Source organism: Xiphophorus maculatus, chromosome 2 (assembly GCF_002775205.1).
Source record: "Xiphophorus maculatus strain JP 163 A chromosome 2, X_maculatus-5.0-male, whole genome shotgun sequence".
Classification (NCBI taxonomy): Eukaryota; Metazoa; Chordata; class Actinopteri; order Cyprinodontiformes; family Poeciliidae; genus Xiphophorus; species Xiphophorus maculatus.
In genome coordinates, this window is record NC_036444.1 from 8717918 (window position 1) to 8739054 (window position 21137).

General features: G+C 37.9%; 3 protein-coding genes across 8 annotated transcripts; 2 read left to right on the top strand and 1 right to left on the bottom strand.

Moving 5' to 3' along the window:
• Window positions 1-2472: 2472 nt before the first annotated feature.
• On the top strand, window positions 2473-4486 carry commd4 (COMM domain containing 4). Its single transcript, XM_005797745.2, has 8 exons — window positions 2473-2584; window positions 2855-2926; window positions 3006-3071; window positions 3162-3201; window positions 3378-3497; window positions 3688-3768; window positions 3901-4077; window positions 4148-4486. The coding sequence occupies exons 1-8, from the start codon at window positions 2582-2584 to the stop codon at window positions 4186-4188; spliced, it is 600 nt and encodes a 199-aa protein (XP_005797802.1). The 5' UTR covers window positions 2473-2581; the 3' UTR covers window positions 4189-4486.
• A 294-nt stretch (window positions 4487-4780) lies between these two features.
• Window positions 4781-11238, top strand: neil1 (nei like DNA glycosylase 1). 6 transcript variants are annotated; one of them, XM_014476231.2, is made up of 10 exons: window positions 4781-4943; window positions 6468-6949; window positions 7032-7151; window positions 8080-8188; window positions 8277-8370; window positions 8454-8575; window positions 8660-8687; window positions 10706-10776; window positions 10847-11045; window positions 11141-11238. In XM_014476231.2, the coding sequence occupies exons 2-10, from the start codon at window positions 6492-6494 to the stop codon at window positions 11185-11187; spliced, it is 1248 nt and encodes a 415-aa protein (XP_014331717.1). In that variant the 5' UTR covers window positions 4781-4943; window positions 6468-6491; the 3' UTR covers window positions 11188-11238. The 6 variants fall into 6 exon arrangements, 4 of the variants coding, with proteins under 4 accessions (XP_014331717.1, XP_023206964.1, XP_023206980.1 ...); XR_002754327.1 differs by lacking the exon at window positions 11141-11238 and having other exon boundaries at window positions 8789-10776; window positions 10847-10875; XM_023351196.1 differs by having other exon boundaries at window positions 8454-8687.
• Window positions 11191-20859, bottom strand: man2c1 (mannosidase alpha class 2C member 1). Its single transcript, XM_005797806.3, has 26 exons — window positions 20670-20859; window positions 19632-19757; window positions 19412-19535; window positions 19255-19325; window positions 18992-19169; window positions 18720-18909; window positions 18198-18304; window positions 18002-18112; window positions 17701-17793; window positions 17475-17591; window positions 17304-17399; window positions 17073-17218; window positions 16650-16773; window positions 14317-14438; window positions 14144-14229; window positions 13919-14065; window positions 13766-13845; window positions 13595-13689; window positions 13416-13520; window positions 13168-13324; window positions 12940-13083; window positions 12752-12861; window positions 12587-12666; window positions 12373-12515; window positions 11578-11681; window positions 11191-11493 (listed from the first exon to the last, which is right to left on the bottom strand). The coding sequence occupies exons 1-26, from the start codon at window positions 20852-20854 to the stop codon at window positions 11382-11384; spliced, it is 3153 nt and encodes a 1050-aa protein (XP_005797863.2). The 5' UTR covers window positions 20855-20859; the 3' UTR covers window positions 11191-11381.
• Window positions 20860-21137: the final 278 nt, after the last annotated feature.

A 21137-nucleotide genomic window follows, 5' to 3' on the forward strand; every position in this document is an offset into this window, starting at 1 on the left:
AAAGCCCATTTATGTTGTATCTGTTTGTAATTATTACTGTTCTATGTTGTCCACATATGTTCTTTGTTTGCAATAAAAAAAACAAAAAAACAAAAACAAAAACAAAAAAAAGACTGCTTGTGATTGGGCTGGTCACTCGTTCTAAAAAATAGGGGCAAAGAACGTCTTCACAAGTTATCAAAAACATCAAGATATTTATCTGATAGTATCCAGTGCCGAAGTCCTCAAGAGCTACCATCCTGCACCTTTTGGATGCACCCCTTCTCAGACACCTGACATAAAGTCATGACCAGTTCTCCGCAGAATTGCTGATGATTCAGCTCAGGTGTGCTGGAGCAGAAATGCGTCTAAAGGTTGCGAGATGGGGTTGTGAATAAGACTGTCATGACACCTTCATAAACATGACATAACACATGTCATGAACATGAATAAGTCTTCATGAATATTTATGACTGTTGTCATAAATATTCAGTATATCATGACACTTTTAATACAAAGTTGACATTATTCAGAATGTCTTCGTTATGACAACTTGACATTGTGAAATGTTCATATCGCTTCAGTAATAACCTATTTAATTTGTGATTATATAAAAAAAAAGAAAATAAATTGTAAAAGTTTTTTTTTCTGATTTCTGGGAATTTATGTGTATGTGGTGAGAAAATGAACATGCTGCAATACTAGTGGAAGTGCATATGTAAACTACAGTTTATTTCTTGTATTTTAAGAAATAAAGCTGTCAGAAACTGATCTCATGTTTTACTTGTGAACTTAAACATTGGTTGTAATACACAACTTACAATTCAGGTCAAAGTTAAAATCCAAATGATTTTAAAAGTGAGTTTCAAGTTTGAAAAGAAAATACAAAGTGTGAGACATTTTTAGCTGATTCAATACATAAAACCTGACAGTTGAGTCAGCAGGACTAAGCTCAATGCTTGCAATCTGTCTGGGAATAAGAAGGTTACAGTTTATCAGGATTTTTTCTGTTTTACTTTATGTCAACATTGATTCATTTCCAGTTAAGCCATTGTTAAAAACTGCTAATTTACAAAAAGTAAGTAAGGAACAAAATATTTATCCATTCAGAGAAGGATACAACTGAAGGTCAGAGTTACAGAGTTGACCTAGAGGTGAAAAAGTCCAAGAGTCAGTCAGTCAGTCAGTCTTTCCATCCATCCATCCAGGCTACCGTGATTACCGACTGCAGTTGGTAATCACCTAAAGTTTGCATTGAAATGACATTTGAGTGTTTAATTGAATTCATTAATTGAATTAAATTAAAATCTCTAGAGGAAAGCACAGACAAATTACACCAATACCCAAACTACCTCATGTGATTTATTTTGATGCAGAAGAGCAGCGTCTCTACTCAAAGTTTCCTCTTGATGACAAAGCTCCTTATCATCACGTTCTTGCGGAGGGCAGCAACAACCAGGAAGACGATCAGTTTGTCTGTTTGTATCTTGGATTCTCAGCAACAGGGTCCGAAGATCTCAGAGGTAGCCCCGCCAATTGCCCCGCCCTTCAACTTTGATTGGCAGGTTAACCCTAGCCCTATTAAATAAATTACTTCAAAATTTAACTAAGCATTTATTTATTTATTTAATGACACATTCAATTAATGATTTAATGAAGTATTAACTTATTTAATTTTGCCCCTTTAGACAGGCCATAGCTCTTCCAAATGCTGTCAGGAAAACAAAGAATTTTAAAAGAGTTGCTCTTTAAAACAATAATGAGTTACTAAAATCTTTCTTGTACTATAGTGGTCAGTAAAATCCATTACCAAAGGAAGCTTATTTTGAGGCCTGTAAAAGTATCAAATTACACTTGCTGTTTAAAATGCCTTACTGGTCTTTGTGATTCTAAATTTTGGAATAATTTCATAAACTCTCCTTTTTTGAACAAGAACCAACCGTCTCAGAGACAGTTTCTACCCGATAGCAATAACAAAACTAAATGCAATCAAAAACAACCATTAATCATCATAAATGATGTATGTGAGAATGTGGCTGTTCTTATTTTTTTTGTTGCCAGTTGTTTGTTGATTCTTGCGTTGTGTGTGAATTGTGAGACAGTTATTTTTTGTTTTTGGGCACGTGCACCGACTGATGGCACCCTTTAAATTTCGTTGTCCTTGTGACAATGACAATAAAGATTTATCTTATCTTATCTATCTTATCTTATCACAAAGTTGATGGTACGCATGCCCAAGAGTATTTTTGAGGAAAGAATTAAAACATTCCAAAACCATTGTATATGTCTAGTCAGATGCTTGTTAACGCAAAAGGCAAATCAGCCAATCAGTTTAATGTATTCAGATATCTAAACTTCTTTAGACATCTTCTTAAACGTCACACTTCACCATACTACAATAACAGTCACCATATTGGGTCACCTCTTGACTGATGTTTTGTCACGTTTTGTCCAAGTTAAATTATTAAAACCTTTTTTTTCTTTTTACCTCACGTAGAGTATATGGGGTGGTGCCAAAACGTACGGTTGAAGAATCAAACTGTCACGTCTTGAAACGTCACTGTCTGATCAGAAACGAACTTCCGTCCAGTGAGCTACGCAAATGGTAATAACCCATTCATGATAATTGTTATTTTTACTAAATAGTTTCTATTTATGATTTAGCAAAATTAGCAGAAAACATGGCGCTGCATGTCTTTCACCGGTTTTAATGCTATTTAAGTCAACTGAGCAGAGTCGCCATTTAAGATAGCATTCATGTAGCTAGCATGCTAAGCTAATAACAATAGCATCCCGTGACACAAACCTGCTGTTGTCACAGTAAGTAAATCTTGTTTGTTGCTGAACAACTCATACCGTTGTCTGTGTTCTGCAGCGGTTCCGGTTCTGTGGGGATCTGGACTGCCCAGATTGGGTTCTGGCCGAAATCAGCACACTAGCAAAGATTGTAAGTAGCTAAGTAGATACTCAGGATTGCTCTGGAAGTGTAATATAAAATGCTAATTTTCTACTCCATTTTCATACAGTCGAGTGTGAAGATGAAACTCCTGTGTGCTCAAGTGTTGAAGGATTTACTGGGCGAGGGTATAGATGTAAGATGTTAGACACGCTTACTCAGAATCATCTAAATATATAATATACATCGGACTTAACAGTTCTCTGTGCCGTCTTTCTTATTGCAGTACGACAAAGTTGGAAAGCTGACTGCAGATGCAAAGTTTGGTATGTGTCTCCTCAGTACATTTAAAACTGTTATCAGATTGCATGTTATTTCTCCTGTTATTACTCTGGAACATGCTAGATGTAATGAATGCAAAACCTTTGCACTGGAGTATGTTGATTTAACGTTGAATGATCATTTAGCATTTATGATATTGGTTTTTTTGTTTGTTTTTTAGAAAGTGGAGACATCAAAGCTACTGTGGCAGTGCTCAGCTTTATTTTGTCCAGTGCTGCAAAACATGATGTTGATAGCGAGTCTTTGTCCAGTGAGCTGCAGCAACTTGGCTTGCCTAAAGGTTCGTGCTTGGCATTTTTTTTTCTGCTGGACTGCAGCAGTTTTTGTGGTCCATTAAGACAATATTTTATGATTCAATACTGTTGTTTTTCCTCAAATGCTAAGGTCAGTAGGGTTTTTAAATTTTTATTTGTCATAAAAATGCATCTGTTCTTTAAATCTATTTATTTAAAAAAAATTTATTTCCACAGAACATGCCACAGGGCTTTGTAAGTCCTATGAAGACAAGCATTCTGCTCTTCAAGACAAACTAAGAGATACCAGCTTGAGATGTAAGTCTTTATGTCAGCCTCCCTTCTTTATTAAATAGAAAGCGAACGTTTTTGATGACGATTGCTGTCTGCTTTGAAGTTGCTGACTGAGCATTCACTGAGATGTGCAATTTGCCCTGTTATGAACTGCAGTGAGAAGACTCGACTCAGTGTCCTGGCGTGTCGATTACACTCTGAGCTCCAGTGAATTAAGAGAAGTAAATGAACCCCTGGTACAACTTAGACTGCAGACACAAGGAGCAGAGCCAGGCTCCTCTGACACAACCGTAGTCTCCGTTTCTCCGGATAAGTTCAGAGTTTTGCTTACTGGTTAGTATTTTTTACCCCTTATCATGTTTTTTTTTTTGATTGCCATAATAATGTGGTGTCTGCTTCACAGAGCTCAAACAAGCACAGGCCATGATGAATGCACTACAATGAAGAATGAAGAACAAACCTTTGATCAGGAGCGAGATACAAATGATGCTGATGAACTGCCAAAGTGCCATATTTGTATCTTGTACAGTATTATTTGTTTGAATTTGTTGATGTTAAAATAAAGTTTAATTTCTTATTTGAATGTACTGATATTTAGTTGTGTATTTCACCTTGCTAGTATTTGGTGGAATTTTTTTCCTGCTATAATTTATCCCTTAACTAAAAATACACATAGGCATTTTTTCTTTTTTGTAATAATTATAATTTTTGACATGATTTTATTTGAATCGTCTATAATTTTTTTGTTGTTTTAAATGCATCGTTGTAAAGAAAGCAAATTAAAAAGTTAACTCAACTTTTCGCATTCATCTCCTACATATCCCATAAAGCATCTGGTTTAGATGTAAACATAATTTATCTGGGGTGCCTTTTCTGCAAAAAGAAAGAAAAAACTGCTTAAAAATACAAACTTAATTTATTTTTAAAACTATTTCAATTTGTTGAAAAGATAAAGAATGTTGCATGTTAAGATTTTTTTTTCTTTACTAAACACAAGCAACATCTCGCGAGATTCATCATCTCGGAGCGACAGCGATTGCACAACTTGTTTGATTACAAACTCATGCTGCAAAGGTCTTGGGGCATATCTTATACAAATTAGCAACAAGAAAGCATATATTCGTTGAAATATATGTCGCAGCAGTTGTGTCCGCTTTAAACAATCCCCGTTTTTACCCGGAAGCGACTTCCTGGTTTGGGTGAGTGTTGCACGCGTATCAAATTCCACAATAAATGCATTGTTTCTTTACACTACACAGAAAGCATTGCTCGGGTTAAACAAAGAAAACATTTTTTAGTGTGCATCTGTATTTCAGATGGTTTGTAAAAATATTTATAAATCAGCTTAATTTGAGGCGTTTAGAGAGCTTTTGGAGGGTTGCTGGATGATTTGCTAGTCCATACTATCACTTCTTCCAGCACAAGGAAGGGGGCTACAGTATAAAGTTTGTTATTTATCAATGGACTCCGTGTTTTGTTTTATTGTGACAGATGATATTCAGTGCCTTACAACATTAGCTTTTACTTTTTTTGGGTGTGTATGTTTTAATGATGTAAAGCACTTCGAACTACATTGCTGCTGAAATGTGCTACAAATCAACCAATCAATTTTATGTAAAAGCACTCCATACTAAAAGCAGCTCAAAGTGCTGCTTTTAGTGAGCTTGCTTGATTGCTTATAATTTCCATAGTCTTACAACAGCGGCAAACCCCAATGTATTTTATTGACAATCTGTCAATAAATCTGATAGACTAACACAATTGGAAGGAAAACACTACTTAGTTGGAGAGCATTAATTATAGAAGCAGCTAGTACTCATGGCACCTGGATGTGAATAATGTGTTGATAGGACAACTTAAACAAACAAACAATAACAAAAAAAAAAACTCCACAAATCTGTCCGTTATGGAAGAGTGTCGAGAATAAAGCTGTTCCCGGTCATATTTTTGAACTGTGGGAGGAAGCCAGTGTATCTGGAGAGAACCCATACATGCTCAGGGATAAAATGCAAATTCCATGCATACTTGAAAACCAAGTATAATAGAGCTTTTGGTCTACATGTAAATACGTGTGGGAGACGGCTAACTGGACATCACTCTGAACACACCATCCCCACAGAGAAACATGGTTGAGACAGGAGGCTTCTCTTTAAAAGGTTCTAAAATGCAGGACACTGACCCTCAAAGCCCAGATCTGAAGGCCCCTCAACTAGAAGCTCAAAAAGACACTGGGTCAGAGTTTCACCTTCAAAACAACAACCCCAGACATACAATCAGAACTACAATAAAAGATCAAAGTCTGTTCATGTGCTTGAAAGGCCCAGTCAAAGTCCATACTATAATCTAGGTGAGAAATTATGGCAAGATTTGCATATGGCTGTCAAGACACAACACTCAGTGTGATTGAGCTTGAGCTATTTTGCAAAAAAGAATGGGCAAACACACGTTGGTTGAGAATGAGCTCAAAACACAGATGTATTTGCAACAAAATATGATTCTAAAATGTATTGAATTAGGGATCTGATTCAAATTAATGGAAAACAAAATGTTTTTTATTTGTTAAAAAAACCTCCAAAATAGTTTCACATTTTCCATTTTATAACGATTCACTAATTTGAGTTTGACATAGGAATCCCTATGTGGTTATAAAAAAAAGTTAAATGTTCAGCGGTTACTTTTGCAAGGTACTCTATTTATCATTATCCGATTCTCGTCTTCTGCAGCACATCTGCACTTGTTCCATCAAAATGCCTGAGGGACCCGAACTCCACTTGGCCAGCCTGTATGTCAACAAAATGTGCGATGGAATGGTCTTTGGTGGAACGGTTATAAAATCTGAAGTCAGCAAATGTCCAGAAGTGGCCTTCACCTGTGATTCATACCGCATCACAGCCACTTCCAGAGGGAAGGAAGTGAAGCTGACTTTAACGCCCATGAAGAGTGACGATGATGGGAACCGGCGATCGAAAGGTGGACAAGCAGATCAACATATGGACATAGTCTTTCGCTTCGGGATGTCGGGTTATTTCCGCTTTACGTCAGAAGAAGAAGTTCCTAAACATGCCCATCTACGTTTCTACACTAAGGAGAAGCCTCGCAGAGTGCTGAGCTTTGTAGACACACGAAGGTTTGGCAGCTGGCAACCCAATGGAACCTGGCAGCCTGACAGAGGGCCCTGCATCATGTTTGAGTACAAGAGTTTCAGGTTTGTAATGCTGAGAATGTCACTGGTCACCAACTTATCCCAAATTCTGCTTTCAGATTGATCTTTGCAATCGTCTTTGCAGGGAGAATGTCTTGTCTCATCTGAGCGATCGGGCTTTTGATCGCCCGATTTGTGAGGTCCTGCTGAACCAAAAGTACTTCAATGGTATTGGGAACTATTTGAGAGCTGAAATCCTGTACAGGTGATGGACATGCATGAAAATAACATGATATATTCCACACACTTAAGCTCAGAACGTTTTTAAACACTAAAGCAACAAGCTCACAAATCCAAATTATAAGAAACGCCGCTCTGGCAACAATCCTGTAATATTTACCAAGTTTTAGCTATTAATCTTCAAATAATTTGTTCCTGATTAACAATCTGCAGGTCCATTGTCCAAGTTGAAAAATTATCATAAAAAATGCATGTGTGACATTTCAGTAAGTTAAGTTACAAAGTAAGCTCAACTTATTATATACCGTTACGATCACCTCCATTCCACACTGCAAAAGAAGCCCAAACCAATATTGAGTTGACACATGCTATAGAAGATTCTTGTACTAAAAATCCCATTATGATATTGGTCTTTTGTAATAACATTTTTGAAGCAAGTGGAGAAATAGTTCTAAGTTTGGACCTAAAATTATCTAAAATCAGAGATTGAAATGCAAACATTTAATGAATTTATCCAACATGTTTAATTTTTTTAATTAAATTAGGAAGATAAAGTAAACTAAGTAAGTTTAAGTACGATTAACTTTCCCTCCATTTGTTATTGAGGGTAATTATCACATCAGGCTGCTTTGTAACATTTACATGTATTCAAAAATATCTCTTTAAACAAATGAAATTAAAAGCAATAAATCCGGTTTGTGGCAGACTAAATATCTTTTTGTTTCTGGAAAGGTTCCTTTCATCCAAGCTTCTTTCTGGAAGAAACAGGGTGTCCTTGTTCATTGGAAAAACAGACTGAACCAAGCACATATTCTCATTTTTTCACAAGTTACTTTAGTCTCCTAGACTCTCAATATGAAAGGCTTTTTTGTCTCTGTATGGGAATGGCACGTCTCCAGTTTTTTATTTTGTTTTGTCGAACAATTGCAGTACTGTATTTGCTTCTGTCGTAGGTTGAATATCCCACCGTTTGTGTGTGCGAGGGACGTACTGGAAGGCCTTCAGTTAGAGGATGAATTTGAGAACGGGAAGCCAGTGAAAGACGAGATCGCAGACACAAAGGTGAAAAAGAAACGGGCTCACTTTTGTTTTCCCGAGAAACTTCAGCATTTTTTTTTCTGACATGAATTACTGTTAATCTTCCTAAAAGACTCCAGAGAGGGCTAAAAAGAAAGCAATTAAACGGGAGGCAGGGGATGTCCTCAGACTTTGTCATACAGTTCCTCTGGAGGTCGTCAACTTAGGTGTGCTCTCTTTCATTTCCTGTCCAGTTCCTCCCTTACAATCTTAAGATAAATCTCTACTCATGACAAATTTTCTGCAATAGGCGGTAAGGGCTACGACCCTGAGAAGATGGACTACTCTGCCTTTGAGGCATGGCTGCGGTGTTATTATGTTGATGGAATGAAATCAGTTTGGGACCACAATGGCAGAACAATGTGGTTTAAGGCGAGTAAATGGGACAATTTAGTGGTATTTTTTAGAATGAAGTTTCAAATTATTGTAAAAATTAAAGATTCTGCTCTGTTCCAGGGAGACCCAGGGCCCATGGCACCCAAAGGTAAATATTACACCTGAATGCATAACTCTCAGAACACTGTGATTTTTTTAAAAACGTACCTAAAAATAACTAAATGACACTTCTGTTGTTATTTTGATCAGACCAGATACAGGGGAAAGCATTGCAAAATCTGAATGAAAATATGGAAATCCCTTTAAATTGCATTCTAAAACACAAGAGGACTGACTGACTGGAGACAGAGCCTTAACAATAGAGCTTAAAGTTGAAAGTATTGAAGGAAAATCCACAATCACTTGAGTCTAAAATTTACGTTTACATTGTAAAACAGAAAAAATCTAGGTATAGGTATATCAAGGTAAATTAGAATAATACTATAAAGTAAGTTTATTTCAGTTATTTATTTCAAACAGTGAAACATACTCACACAGTGTGTTTCAAGTGTTCATTTTTGGGCATTGTGATTATTATTGATGATTACACCTAAAGAAATTCCTAGATTCAGTTTCACTTATTAGAATATTATATACGACTAAAAACACAAAGACATTTGTAAAATAGATATGTCAGCCTGTTTAAAAGTATATCAATAAACTGTATAGTACATGTACTCAATACTTGGTCGCAGCTCCTTTTTGCATGAAGTACTGCATCACTGCAGTGTGGAATGGAGTCAGTCTGCCTGCAACACTGATGAAATGTTAAAAAAGCACTGTCCTGACTTGGGACTTGATGAAATAAAGTGGACCAACATCAGCAGATGACAGTCATCTATGGGAGCTTCACACCAGTAACTCAGATTTCAGGCTTCTTCACTTTTCTTGTAGAATCTGGTCGCTTTACTTAGAGAATGTTGGTTCCACAGAGCAGAACAGTCCTTTTTCACATCGTCTGCTTCTGATTAAGAAGTTCCTGAACACAAGGAATGTGCAGGTGTAGCATTTGTTCTGGAATTTGTCTGTGTGTTTTAGGCCTCCGGAAGTCTGCAGTCAAAATATTTTGAGCCTTCCTGAAACTCTTCAATGGGCTTTAGTGCTTTTTCTGTTAAGGCTGCAGTTCCCCCTGTGTTTCCATACGCCCTTTTTATCCACTTTTTCTGCCACTTTCTTTCCCAGCACTCCATAAGAAGCCAACTTGTTTTGTAATGGAGTGCTTGTGATTGTCGACTGGACAACTGTCAAAGTCAATCCCATAAAAGACTTCAGATTTGACAGGCCATATTATAATATTTCAGTATTTTTCTATAGTAATCTTTTCTGAAAAAAGTAAACTTTGAGTTTCTTCTTAGCCATAAACAGTAAACTATGTAACCATAAATCAAATGGATAAACACTTGAATTATGAGTGATTTATTTATTGACTTACTGAAATAAATTAACTTCAGATCCTTTCAATTTTAAAATTCTCCTAAAAATGTCATCATTGATGATAAAGGTATGCATGCAGGACATATACAGTGAATACACAGGTGGAAATGACAGTTTTGACACTTTGCTCCCACCATCAGTAGAAAGGTGCAACAAAAAAATTTCAGGATTATCCCACCGCTGAGTGTAGAGCATTAACTTTTGTTCAGGAAAGGCGAATTAACTCAAGTTTTAACAACAAACAGGATCTCAGTCTGATTGAAATATGGGCTAAAGTGTAAGAAAAACAAACAAAAAAGATGCATAATGAGGCTCCGTCCTGCAAAGCTTATCTGTTATCTGCAGCACAAGAGGATTGCAACTGGAGGAAATCCCTTTACATTAGTAAATCAATGCTTAATAGGAAAGCCAGTCTCAAATTTTTACTATAAGGGACAATCTACAGTCACTTTATTCGAGTATTGTTTTTGTGCTCTATTTTAAAATGCCAGAATATGCAGTTATGAAAATGAACTACTTATGGGCATTATTTATGATTATATATTTGTTGCAAAGTAGCTGATTATATATTTGTAGCAAAGTATACATTTGCTGCAAAGAAATTACAGAATAATCATTCTGTAATTTCTACCAAAGAGGCTGAGTAAGTGTAACAACTGAATCATTCATAACTCGCTTTTTCCCCCTCTGAAGATTCAAAATCACCCAAGATAAAAAAGAGAGCAAAGAAAGATGATGACCATGATTATACAGACAAGAAAAAGGTAAAGGTCACTAACTGCTCAAAGCCTTAATCTGTGTGAACTGTTAGTAGCACTAGTTTCCTTTATTCAGGTGGCCAAAAGCATGAAAGAGAGCACAACAAAAAAGAGGGTGGTCAAAAAGGAACCACCCCCCAAAGAAAACCCTCCACATCCGAAGGAAGTTGTTTCAAAGAGAAGAAAAGCTGAAAAGACTCAGGAAGAAACGCAGCAGAGTGAAACCAAGTCAACTGCACGTAGAAAGAAAAGCAACAGCGTGGAACCTGCTGCAGGTAAACACCTGGGATTATAACACATTTAAAAATGCTTTATTTTTTTGTAAAACGATGTAGAGTTTGAAAATTCTTTTTCATGTTTGTTATTGCAGGCAAAGAGAGACGAAGTGGGAGAGTAACCAGAAAAAACAGCAAATAAACGTGGAGCCAAATCTTTCTGTAATTTTATACTTATATATATATATATTTTAAGAAAAAATAAAAACTCATTTTAAAAAAATGCTAGAAAAATGCGGTTATTCATTCATTGCAAAGTGATCACATTGTTTTAGTAGAATTACACCAAATATTCCCTCTTTCAAGTCCTCTGAGTGTAAAACATTCTGGAATAAATCAAAAGCAGAGCAGAAGCGTCACAATTTGAAAGGGTTTGAAGTTCAGAGAGATTCCCTCAGATGTGATGTGTGCTGGCTGGGTGGGGTCTCGCCTCTCCAACAAATCACAGCTGAAAGAAATGGCATTGTTCTTATGAAATCGTTCCAAATGAGCATAGAGGACCATAATAAAAACCGAAATTAGAAGCACTTACTGCCATGCCTCCTTAACTGGAAGGTCGCTGTGCAGAGTTGCAGTAACACTGCTCCCATTGGACTCATAGAGACGCACGGCAAGGTTCCCGTTTCCATCCTCTACCTGTTGAGGCAAACGACACTTCAGAGCCCGTTAAACAAACTTTCCCTGAAATTTTCAAGCTTTGAATGGGAATACATTAAGGGATGCCAGAGGTTGGCAAAAAAAAATCTTTACTGGTTTTTTACTGCTCTACAACACAGTAATTTGTCGTCACCTTTAAAATAGTTATCAAAATTTATTCCGAATACTACAAAAGGTGATCTACTGTATATAGTATAGTTTGAAATAAATGAATCCCTACCAATACATTGTAGCTGTGGCTGTATATTTTATGTTATTGGCAGGTGAACCTTTAGAAGCCTTACTGCTTTTCTTCTAGGATTACTCTGTATTTAGCTTCACCTATCTGAGGAGGACTATTCCCTCATCATGATGCTGTCACCACCGTGTTTTACTTTGGGGACGAGGTGATTGGGATGACTTGCTGTGTTAATTTAGTTAGTGGTTGTGCTAAATTGTATTTAGGAAAGTTGGAGTAATAATAATTTTAAAACAATTTGAAAATCATATTTTCTTTCCACTTGAAAATTATGCACTACTTTGTGTAGCTCTGTGACATAAAATTCCAATAAGGTGCATCAAGCTTTGTAACATGTTCAAAACTAGAAAGGTTCATGAGACATGAACATTTTCACAAGATACTGTTTCATAAATCACTTTCTGTTTTGGAGCTTGGCTAATAATGTAATACCTGTTTAATGGTCTCCAGGACGACTGCTGATGGACTGAGGGAGAAGGCACTCCAGGGTGCAGAGTCAGGGCGGCACTGGATTGGCCTCAGAGGGTAGTTGAGGCTGTAAGCACACTGAACAACTGAAGCATCCTGGAAGGATCCTGTAAAAGACACATATGTTCAACGAGTGTCTGTTTTGTAACAGCTTACATCAGAAACAAACCAGACCTACCTGAGTGGGGCATGATGGCGTATGTGAACTGGTGATTCCCCATGTCGGCAGTAGCGTCCGGTGCCTTTGGTGCTCTCAGTCTAAAAAAAATAGCAATTACAACAATTAAAAGCTAAATTTGTCTCAACTGGTATTATGAGGTAAAACAAGAACAGGAAACCTCACAGGGAAAGAGTCATTGTGTTCTTGTGGATTGAATAACCATATTTGGAGTCATTCAGAAGTGCCACTCCAAAGTTGTGCTCTGATAGGTCGGCCCATTTGTGACCCCAAACCTTGGTAAGAAAACACATTAAGAACAATGATGTGGTCATGACTAACAAGAAATGATGCATGACTTTTTACTGCCATACCTCAAACCTAGCCCAGTCCCACGATGTGTTCCAGTGTGTGGGTCTCTGCAGATGACCAAACTGAATCTCATATGTCGCATTCGGGCTTCGTACGCGCACAGGAAACTCAACTTTGAGAAACTTGTGCGACTCTGCCCACTGCACCTGGAATTACACAGATGTATTCTTCAGATGGACAAACAAAGAGATCTTAGAGAGAAACGAAAGCTGTATCAGAAATCAGGGTGCCTTTGTGTTGAACTTGATGTAGGGACACATGGCATCCATGATGATCTCTTGTGTGACAGTGCTTTTATCGCTGATCCTCAGGGTGAAGCTGACACTGCCTCTGACTCCTCCTGGGAACGCTACCTGGACAGGCTGCACCACTTCCACTACTGGCTTCCTAAAGAGTTAGTTTTTTTAGATTTCACAATCTTTCAAAACACATTCCTCCTAACTCTGTGATGTTTGTAACAAAGTGACAGTGATGAGACCTTGTCTGAAGATGGTAGTCCATCACATCCCATGCGTCCCAGTACAGGGGGACGTCGTCGAATATGACGAACTGGTTTCCAGAAGAGCCATCAGAAATAGTTTCTCTGAAAGCGTCAGCGGTCGTTATTAGATATGCCAACAGATTACATATAAGAGTAAACTTATGGTCTAAGTTTACCTGTTAGCACTGATTAAGCACAGTGATGCCAGTGTGCCATCTTTGCTGATGACTGCTTGTAAAATCCCATTCTCCATAAGGACACTGCCATCCGCCTGAAAACATGCGCAGGACTCGGTTAGAAATATAAAATGTGAACAGTGCTGATGTAGATTTCTTTGTAGCGAATACCTGAGGAGTGACAGAGACTGGAGTCGCAGGCTGCGTTTCTTTGACAGGAGCCACGCCGACGCTGGGAGCGGTCACCAGAGCTGCAGGACCACAGAGCAGAAGGTTTTTGACTTTAAACCTGAAGAACCTACATATTCTGAATATTAAGCTTACCTAGCTTGGAACTGTCTGGTCCATCTGTAATCTGAACGACTTCACATCGCTCCCAGGGGAGAGAGTTAAACACACCAGGAGAGGTTCCTTTTGGCTCCAGGGCTTCCAATGCCTCCCGCAGAAGGACCCCACCATCATTTCTGATATCTTCAATAGGATGGAGAAATATTGTACCCAAGATATGTTTGAAATATAAAAGCAAAACTCCTATCTTAAACATTGTACCTTTATAGTAGTTAAGAGCATCTTCCACAACCATCCCTATGCAGCTTCCAGGAATCACATCGTGGAACTGGTTTAGGAGAAGAAGCCTTTCAGAGAGAGAAAAAAAACACAAATATTAAAATAATAATTGTGTTTTATAATACTTCTGATTGAATCTGAAGTTATATTTGAACCTCCAGAGGCGCTGCAGTTTTTCTGCAGGATAAAGAAACATCTCGCTTCGGCAGAGGGCCAAGCTGCTGGCCACCTCGACATCATGAAGCAAAGTCTCACACTGGCGATTCTCACGTTTAATCTGCAGAGAAAAAAAAACATCGTGAATGCAGTGATGCAAAAAAACATAGTTCAGTGTCTAGAAACTCAGAACTGTCGTCTTGTGACGCATGAGTGTGTTAAAGCTACATCTATGCTTATTTTAAATTTGGCAGGCAAAATATTCAAGATGTTTATTAGAGAACCGACAACATTTCGATTTCAGAATCCCATACTTTTCCAAACTCAAATTCTGAGTTTTGAGTAAGAAATCTTGGAGCTCACTGGACTTTATCAGTATACTCCAAACTTTTTTAAACAGAACAACTTAAAACTTACATGTAGTTTTCAATTCATAATTGTGATAATGGGCTATTTATCAGAATAACCCTGTCCAGATTTTTTTTGATCTGAGCAACTTAGACTAGGCCTGTCATATTAACAAATTTTGCTGAGCAATTAAATGTCTCAAAAATTATTGCAATAAATATTGTTTGGAAACCATTTTAAACTGATGTAATGGTAATGACATAATAATGCAAGTATATCCTTCCAAAGATAAATACATTCTATTTCCAAAAAACACTTAACACTGGAACTAGTAAACAAAATAAACAACCAAAAGCAAAAATAAAATGGACTCTCAGTCTCTGTTAAAAAATCCACATGAATAAAAACTAAAAGCAACATAAAACCAAATTGGAAATAAAAACTACATTCAACCAAAAGAGAACAGATTATGAAGTCTGTATACTATATTGCCTTTCAATAATCATTAGATTTAGATAGAGAAGATGGGCAAAACTGCCCACGTATAAACAAAATGTGAAAGGCAACAGGTTTTCTCCAAGGGTGTCAGCTGTATGGTTATCTGTTTTTTAAACATTTAGAGTGCAGGGTCTAGTCAGCAGTTAAATAGTGTATGGTCAAGGTCATATTTGAACTTGACCACATATCCGACATAGCAGAGTATAATGAAAATACTTTTTTCTCCTTAAGTATGTCCTCTTTATTGCTGTTGTACAGTTGTGGAATCGCCGTTTGTGATATGTTTTTCTGGGAACTTCGTACTGTCTATCAAATGTTTGCAACATTTTTCGAAATGCTGGCTTTTCAACAATATTAAACGGTGGCATCTCTATAGCAATTAAGCGAACTACGCTGTCTGTGAGCGCGCACCACTTTGCAACATCATTTTTGCACGTTAACAGTTGGCTCACCCTACCTGTTACAAATTTAAGCCTATAATTGCATACATTGCATCCTGTATTTATATTTGCAAAATCCCTCAGTCTTTGTCTCAAGTTTTAAGAAAAAAAACATGCTTACTTGAAGACGGAGACGGCCCACCGGTTGCACTTTTTTTTCCCCAGCTGGGAAAACCTCTTTGGATGATTCCGTTTAGGTGCAAGTTGGTTGTATTTCCGCTCTTGGTTTCTACTGATTTATGACAAATGTGACATACCGGCTCGCAAAGCTTCAGCAGTTCGCCCCGGTCATTTAATTTGAATCCAAAATGCTCCCATACTGCTGCAGTTGCGTTCAGCTTTGAAACCAGCTCCATCTGAGTTTTTGTCCCCAATACCAGATAGTGTTTCTTTAGCTTCCTTACTCCTCACGGGGCTCTAGTGCTGCCAAAGTACAAAATGATGCACGCCCTGACTACCTGATGCAATAGTTCACTCCTTCCTTACTACGAAAATTAGGATGGGAGGGATCAGTGGGGAGCACCGGAGTTAAGTCTTTTTACATCCAGATAAAGTCCATCCATTCATCCATTTTCTAACACCCTTGTCCCTAGTGGGGGCGGGAGGGGTGCTGGTGCTTATCTCCAGCGAACATTTCGGGCGAGAGGCGGGGTACACCCTGGACAGGTCGATAAATTAAAATGAGGTTGATAATTTATATTTATCGTGTGATTAATTGATTTATTGTTTATCGCAACAAGCCTAACTTAGACAGCTCCATTTTCAAGTCTATAAAACTATCTTAACTAGAGTGTCTTACATTAAATTCTGATACTTTAAATCGAAGTCTGCGAACCCTGATACAATCATCTGGAGTAGGACATTATAAACATTTTTTGGCAGACCTAAATTCAGTTGAGAATGTGTGGCAAGAAATAAAAACTCCACAAATGTAGTCTCAACTTGTGTTGCTCAACATATTTCTTTTTCCTTGTTAGAAGCTTTAATTTTAATTCTAACACACAACTCAGCCTTGACTGTGGACGCAGCCTCTGTCCTGACTCTACCTGTGCCTGAGTGGTATAGGTGCCATTATGCAGTTCCAGGAAGAGCTCTCCGGTCCAAGTGCACAGTAGCCCTGAGTCAGCTTGCAGCTGCGAGAAAAGCTTTGAAGGATTGGACATCTGGACCCTGAGAAAAGCCCATAACAGGGTATGGAAGTGAGTATATAGTTTCAATGTTAAGTATTATTTTCTCGAACTAACTATGACAATGTTTATTGGCACTGGAAAACTAAAGTATTGCACAATGACAGCAGATCTGCTTTATTTTCCTGTAAACGTAACCATGTCTGCACCACCCTTTTAAAACACAAAGCAAAGTGACACAGTACTGCATCATAATTCTAAAGCATGGGAAGTGTTTCCTGCTTAGACTGGGCGCCGTTGTTGTTGCATACTGATGATTTAAAGTGAAAGACCGGAACTTACTTGGGAAGTCCATCTGTGTCCCTGACCAGGCCAAGCCTATCAAGCATCAGCTGCGTAGGGCCACCGCCGCCGTCGCCAAAGCCAAACAATGCCGCACTGTGATTGGCTCGCCCTTTATCTTTGTTATTCTTCACAGTTTTCACCAGCTTTGGGCAGAGTAAAGCACAGAGGAATGTCTGATATACCTACTCATCATTTATCGTACTTACATGCATCACACTGCACACTCACATCTTCAATCTTTCCCTTCATTTCATAGGAATTCCCTGGTGGGAAGTGAGTTAAAACTTTGGAGCCATCCAGACCCTCCCAGAAAAATGTGTTGTGCTTTGAAAAAAAGATTTTAAAAAATGTAAGTTACTTAAAAAAATTTTTTCACAGAAAACATGCAAAAATAATTACAGGAAAGGTGTTGACCAAATTCCAGCTCAGCTTCTGGGTCAGAAAATTGGAAATGCCACATCCCTGCATGATTTGTGGAAGCTGGGCAGAGTATCCGAATGTATCTGGAAGCCAAAACTTTAGAACAATAATCAGACATCATAATGTTGTAATAATAACAATAATAACAGCCATTAGTTAACAAAAGACCATGTAAAGTTTTGTTGGTATTTATAAAGAATCCTACCTCTTTGCAATATATGCCAAACTCCTGATTAAAGAAGCGCTGGCCTTCCAGGAACTGTCGAACCATGGACTCACCTGATGGCAGATTGCCATCCTTTAAGGCAGATATGTAGTGGTTACTATGACTTAATATAAAAAGGTTATACATAATATATGGTTTGTAATGACATAACTATACAAGCCTGAACACAGCTGAAAAGGACAAATACTATTTTTATTTTATGTTTTTATGTAGGGGTAAAGCTGAAGCAGCAATAATAGAAGTATTTACTGCTATTACCTATTTATCTAAATAGGCTTACCATTTCCACCCATGTTCCTCCCACTGGAATGAACTGGCCTTTCTTCACGTAATCTTGAATCTTGGAGAAAAGTCCCGGATACCAGCTCTTTACCCACTCAAACTGCTGTGCCTGTGACAAACAAAAGGGGTGAAAATGGGATATATTTACAGATATCTGGAAAATTTCTTAAAAATCCACGTTAGTGTGCAACAACCTGAGAGCAAGTGAAGACAAACTCCGGGTTCTTCTCCATTAAACTGACGACAGTCGCCCAGCTTCGGCCACATTTGCGAATCGTCTCCTCGTACGGCCAAAGCCAGGCTGTGGACGAAGCAGCAGAAACGTTAAATGTACTTGCTGAGAATATAAGTTTTCTGTTGTGGTACAGGTGTCAAAACGTTTTTTTTTTTCTAGACAACACAGAAGTTTGGAAACAACAATGTTTCATGATTCAAGGACAAACAGTTTAATAGTACCACATTAAGTAAAACATTGAAGACAGTATCATTCTTGGTAACGTATTTTGTCAAATAGGTTGTTTAAAGCTACCAGTGATTGTATTTTGTTTTGACGACCAGTTTAAAAAGCATCTCTACTTCTTTGTATGAATTAATATTGTAGGAATTTGTGTTTTCGAGAATGAGTTTTAAAAATAAATATTCAAAGCAGTATTCCAGTGCCTGCTTGCTGGACTGCTATAGTTAGAGTTGAGATTAAATGAGTAAAAAAAGAAGACCTGAATCGATGTGGCAGTGACCCATTGCATGGACAGTATGCTGGCTGTCTCCATTCCGCTGGTTAAAGAACTTGTGGGCCAGACTGTGAGCTTTGGAAAAGGAGCTGGAATCAAACGGGTCACAAAGGTTCACCATCTCATTGGCAGTGAAGAGCGCCTGGTAGCCCCGTTGCTCTGCCTCTCCGAGTTCCTGTTCAAAACGTGCAGAAAGTCAGGTTTTCCCTCATAATGTCTTACTCCTGTATTATCATGCTCTGGTTTATTAATTGTACCTTAACAATGTCAACAAGCATCTCAAACTCAGTCAGCAGCTTCTGCACATCTCTGTTGAAAATGACCAATTCTGCCTTCTGTACAGAAAACATCCTGCTTGGGTCTGGAGCTGCGATCATGGATCCTTGACCAGCGCCAAAAAGCCCATTACAGGCTACTTCCACATATAGGGTGACGCTTTATAGAAAGATGGGAACATGAAAAAAAAGATTTCAAAAATTTGAGAAATAGCATTTAAATCAGGTTTCAGTCCTGCACTGACCTGTGAGGCTCTTCATCTTTCAGACAGTCAGACAAGATATAACTTGTCTTTTCACCCTTTTTAGTTAATCCCTGTGATACACAAAATACATATATTTCACAGATTACATCTGGTTCAGGTGGATTTTTAAGTTTAATAAAAGTTGCTGAAACACTACCTGAACTGGTTGTCCATTTCTCCAAACCATTCCTTCCCCATCACTTTCCCAGAGGAGATGGACCTCTTTTCCTCTCCAGGACTCAGGGATCGTCAGGGACACTTTAAACCAGCAAGTCCACCATCTTGAACAACAATTATGATTGAGTTAGTTCCTGGATTTTGAATGTGTAAGATTAGGGGCTAATAAAAACAAAAGGAAATCAGAAATCATCACTTACGTCGGTCCAAAGATATCACCGATTTTATAAGGCGCAAAGTTTTGCTTGGAGGCTTCAGTAAATGGGATTCTGGTCTGAGACAGGAAGAAGCTGATGGTTTCCAGTGGATAAGACTCCCCATATAGACTGCAAAGATGAAGAATTTATGAAGCAAAAGTAAGGTTACTTAGAGCTTTTATTTAATATTTGTGGTGTGAAAAGCATAAACTTTCATGCAATAAAGTGGCTCAGATTACCTTAATTACAGGAGATTGGTGATTGGCCAGGACTTGCATAACAAAGCAACATTATCCACCAATCTTATCTACCTCTGCAAAGGTCTAAAAATCAACCACTGTCCCCTTTTACTGTGCCGTTAAAGAGGGCAGACTGACAGAGGTCACCAGGTCACATCTGTAAGTACTTGGGTAACAATAGTCACTCCACTGTTGCCAACTTAAGAGACTTTGTAGCTATATTTAATTACTTTTGAGACGAAAAAAATGGCAATCATAAAAATTGGAATCAGTAGATCAGTATTTTTACAGATCAGTGATTGACCAGAAAACTGCAGTTGGTGCACCCCGACTCTAAGTATATTTGTCGTCCACTTTGCAAATCTGGCAAGACAAAAATCTTTGCTGAAAGAAAACCACAAGAACTCACATTTTCAATTTGCTTCAAGGGAACAAACAGTGCTGTTGGTGCTTTGATCACGTTACCAGATTTTGAAAAGAAAAACAGGTGTCTGTCTAGATGCGTAAAGCTAATAAAGTCGTAACACAAAGAACTTGTAGTTGCAGCTTCAACGAATGTTGGTCCTAGAAAGTACTGTAGACTCAAATGGTCAAGACATTTAGTCACGTGACAATTTTTTTGTAACAAATAAAAGGCAGTATTTTCCTTATGCTTCACTGTTATGCGCGACTTAGGACGACAAAAGTTTGAGGGGAATGAATAATTTTGCAAGTCACTGTATAAACTCAAATAAAGTGTTTGATCTCCTTTGTGATTATGCATTAACATTTGGTCGGTGTAGCTCAATGAACAAAGCCTTACCGTCCTCTCAGATTGCAGTCTGTAAAGTAAATATCAGATATAAACTTCTCCGCTCTCTCCAGGAGAGTGCGTCTGTTCTTCAGCACAGGCAGATGATACATCACGAATGAAAAGTAAAACACACACACAAAGGTAAATGTGTTTGGACTGTAGCTGGACGTGTATAGCTCAAAAGATTTACGCATGCAGAACCCGGAAGTAAAGAGATTTTTATTTTCTTCTTGCATTTAGATATATTGGCCGCTAGATGTCAGTGTTGCTCGATAACAAAATAATGCAACGTTTTTGTCACGCATGAGTCACAAGTACAATTTCCTCTTTTCCACTTTTCAGTCTGTATTGGGTAATTAAAAAAAATATGTATTTCAGTTTGAATCACCAAAAGATCAAGAGTATTACTGAAATAACTCTATGTTTTCAATGGTAACTTTAATAACGGAGTAGCAATTTTAAAAAAAACAAAAACAA